Source organism: Raphanus sativus, unplaced genomic scaffold (genome assembly GCF_000801105.2).
Source record: "Raphanus sativus cultivar WK10039 unplaced genomic scaffold, ASM80110v3 Scaffold0236, whole genome shotgun sequence".
In the NCBI taxonomy this organism is placed as follows: Eukaryota; Viridiplantae; Streptophyta; class Magnoliopsida; order Brassicales; family Brassicaceae; genus Raphanus; species Raphanus sativus.
In genome coordinates this window covers 12,031-15,760 of record NW_026615556.1, presented here as the reverse complement: position 1 = coordinate 15,760, position 3,730 = coordinate 12,031, and the positions used below count along the sequence as shown (strand labels likewise).

Here is a 3,730-nt window from a genome sequence, read left to right as displayed (position 1 = left end):
GGCTTGGGAGTTCTGTTCCCTAGGTATTTGGGTAAGCTTATAGCTTGCGAATTGGTCTAGGAGACGTTTGGCCACAGATAGATACCTGATCATGCTAGGGTCCTTGGCTTGATAATCCCCTTGAGCTTGACTGATGATGAGCTGCGAGTCACTGAAAACCTGGATGTCTTTTACTCCCATTTCCTTGGCTAGTTCTAGGCCTGCTATCAAAGCCTCGTATTCTGCCTCATTGTTCGTTGCTTTGAAGTTACAGCGTACAGCCTGTGAGAGACAAGGTTTCACCTCAGGATTCTAGGTAAGGTCAAAAGGAGGTACAAGAAGATTCGTGGGGTGAATCCCGTTAGGAGCTTTGAGAATGAATTGATACTTGTATTGATGATTTGAATATAAAGGTTACAAGAAGATGAATAAGAGATTACAAAGTTTAATGAGAAAGATTGTAGAACTAGTGTGTGATAAGTCGTAATGACGTGATCCCCTTTCTAATCTTCGAGGTCTTCTTTAAATAGCTTTGAATTTCCCTTTGATTGTCTTTAACAGATCTCCGTGATCTTCTCCTCTTGTTGAGGAACTCGTAACTGCCCCCTGTTGACCGGGTCCTGCGCTCTTTCCGTTTGTGATATGAGCCTCCTCTTTGACGTAGTCTCCGGAGTGGTCAGCTTCCTGTCTTTGGCTCCGTGTTGAGCTCCAGCTGAGGTCGCCGATACGTACTGGGCTTTATCTTAGCCCAGAACTCATTCAGGTTCCATAGCTAGCTAATGGGCCATATTTGGGCCCAACAGTTGCCCCCAAGCTTTCGAGATAAGATTTCCCTTACTCGGAAGCTTAACCTAGCCGCCGAAACCTTGGTTTTACTGTTGAGATAATGATTACGGGATATCTGTTTCATAGATATTATTCGCTCGATCCAACGGTTGAGATTTCTCTTAGTGAAATCAACGGTCCGGAGGAGAGAAGTTTTGAAATACTTGTTACGATACCCGAGAATGGATGTGATATAAAGTGGAAAGCATTAACTGCCACGCTCCACAATCTCCACGCCTCCGTTCGGTTTCCAAGATAACTCCTCCTCCACTCCTTTATTTTACTGCGTTAGTTTTTTTTTTACTTTCATCTCTCTGTTTCGCCATTGATCCTCTGCGACTTCTTTAGAAACTCAAAAAGTTTTTAGGACTAGTTTGCTCCTCCTCTTTTCCCCTTTCAATGCTCTCATCCTTACCCCTTTGTTTAATGGACCCTCCGAGAGAAGGCTCCGGCGAGACCGGAAATCCCCCCTCCAGCAAACGCTTAATGAAGGTCAAGCAAGAGATAGGCGAGAAGGCCAAAAGAGAGACGAAGAAGGCTAAAGACTTAGTCGCGACGAGAGCCTCTAAGCGGATGAAGAAGAAAGATGGTTCCGGCGGGAGTTCCTCTTTGGGATCTCACTCGCCATCCTTGTTGAAGAGTCAAGAGGTTGTTAACCTCATGGTTCAGGCTCACGGCCGGAAGGAGTTAGCCAAGGCCTGTTCCTCCGATGAGTCTCCGGAATCTGCCCCCGAGGGTTGGCTTTGCATCCACGAGAAATATATCTCGAAGTGCCATCTTAGGTTCCCGCTCCCGGACCTCTTGCTAGATCTTCTTGATCATTACCAGTTAGCTCTCTCTCAGCTTTGTCCCTCGGTTATCCGGGTAGTAAACGGATTCATCACCAGGGCCAAAGAGGAGGGAATCGTTGTTGGTCTAACTGAGTTGATGAGCCTCTATGCGATCAAAGAGAGCTCTACTAAAGACGGTGGTAGCAGTACCTACTATCTTCCTTGTCGCCCTGGGTTCAGTCTTTTTAAATCCTCCGGTAGTGATGATGATTGGAGGAAAAAATATTTTTTCGTTAAGATCGATCCTTCGACAGTTCCAATGGGTCGTGCTCTCTCGGTTGTTTGGTCCGAGATATCTGGTTAGGATTTTTAGGATCCTGTTTTGCTTATTTCAGATTGTTGCTACTTGCTGATATCTTAGTTCTATATGTAGGTATCGACGATCCTCCTAAGCTCACTGATAAGCAGTCCAGGGCTCTTTTTAGGAGGCTACATCAAAGTTCCAACGCTTGGTCATCCTTTACTACTTCTCGCATTGGATCAGCCAGGTTCCCGGAACGATACAACGCCAGTTTCCCCGACCCGATCCCTGTCGAAGACTTAGAAGGTAGTTTCCTGACTCGTTATGTTCAGCCTCATTTTGAAAGATGGCTAAGGTTTCTTTATTATTTTTGTTCAGTTTCTGAAGGTCCCAACGTAGTGGAAATTTCAACCGGAGCTAGCACTTCTGAGAACGAAAAGACCCTAGTTCCTAAAATGAGACCTTCTTTCCGTAACCGAAACAGATCTGCAGCGGCTGCCGGCGCTTCGCGGGGCAGCGACAAGTCTCAAGGAGGTGCTTTTATTAACACGCTGAAGGAGGTCCTTGATGATGCTCCTGTCATGGACGTGGGTCCAGCTGAAACTGGAGCTCGAGACGTTGTTCCTCATCCTGAGGTCTTACCAGCAATGGACAATCCTCATCCTGCCGGAGATCCCCTCGAAATTGAGCCTCCAAGACCTAAGAGGTCTCGGACTGATGTGGGAGACAGGCCAGTCAGGTCCACTTCCTCATCCTCGCGAGGTGGAACCGTTGGTTGGAGCTTTACCCACTCTAAGCCGGGGTCAATCTTGGATGACCCTTGGAGTTTGGCAACTGTTCTGAGGCATCTGAAGATGGTGGGGTGCTCTATGCCCTCAGTCAACAGCTTGACCAACAAGGAAGAATACGTCGAGATAGCTCATCACTTTGGTCAGGTATACAATTTCGAACTTTTCCCGGTTTTCTTTCTTCAGGTTCGGGTTCTCCGTGACCTAATTTTTTTGCATTTTGTTTATAGCTAGCCGGAGCCATCAACAGAGCTCAGCTAAAGTTTGAGGAGACCGTGCGCGGTGCTCCTACTGCTGCGGAGTTAACTCAGGCTGCTGAAATGTTCAAGGCTACCAAGATGGAGCTCGACCAGGCTCGTACTCAGGTTTCTGAGCTTCAAGCCGAGGTCAAGAGGCTTGGATTGAAGGCTGATACTCAGCAGGGAAAAATCGAGAGTCAAGCCATTGATATCCAGGTGAAAGGCAGGAAAATCAACGACTAGGAGGCTGCTCGTAAGATAGCCGAGCATCAGGTTCAAGAGATGATTGCCTTATCTCAAGACAGCCAGAGGAACAAGGAAGCTGAGGTCAAGCTCGCTGTTAGGAGAGGTAAGAGGGAGGTAGCTGATGCTTATAACAAGATCCTGACTTCGGTGAAGGAAAAGTTTGCCAAGAAGAATGATGAAACCGACGCCCTGATCTATGCTCAGGAGCTCCAGGCAAACACCGAACTTCTGAAGGCTTTGTTGACTAAGGAGGTAAAGGATGCTGAGGAGGAGTATAATCGTCTTATGGCCTTGATTCCAGACGCAGCTGCTGCTTGCGATAGGGCTCAGGTCTCTGACTTCTCAGTTAGCAAGCTTCCCATTCCTCAACTCTCTGAGAGCTCAAGTACTTTTGAGATCAATATGTTTAACCCGACGTTTTCCGGCGAATATGGTTCTAATTTGGATTCGGTATTTCCTGATCCAGCTCCAGTCGAAGCGAATCCAGGAGATGTTAATCAGGAAGCTGATGTGGAGGTTCCTGCTGAGGACGGAGGTCCTGTCGGGGAAGATAAGGAGGTTGATGCTGGTCCCGGAGCTGAC

At 47.4% G+C, this 3,730-nt stretch overlaps 1 protein-coding gene across 1 annotated transcript; it reads left to right on the top strand.

Moving 5' to 3' along the window:
* The first annotated feature begins 1,290 nt into the window (after nt 1-1,290).
* On the top strand, nt 1,291-3,145 carry LOC130501629 (meiosis-specific protein ASY2-like). Its single transcript, XM_056996470.1, has 4 exons — nt 1,291-1,933; nt 2,008-2,181; nt 2,254-2,810; nt 2,894-3,145. Exons 1-4 carry the CDS (start codon nt 1,291-1,293, stop codon nt 3,143-3,145), a joined length of 1,626 nt encoding a protein of 541 aa, XP_056852450.1.
* Nucleotides 3,146-3,730: the final 585 nt, after the last annotated feature.

Excerpts from the sequence above, each read along its gene's own strand:
- LOC130501629 (XM_056996470.1), top strand. The coding sequence starts at position 1,291 with ATGAAGGTCAAGCAAGAGATAGGCGAGAAGGCCAAAAGAGAGACGAAG. Across the intron at positions 1,934-2,007 it reads TGTTTGGTCCGAGATATCTG|GTATCGACGATCCTCCTAAG; the intron begins GTTAGGATTTTT and ends TTCTATATGTAG. Across the intron at positions 2,811-2,893 it reads TAGCTCATCACTTTGGTCAG|CTAGCCGGAGCCATCAACAG; the intron begins GTATACAATTTC and ends TTTTGTTTATAG.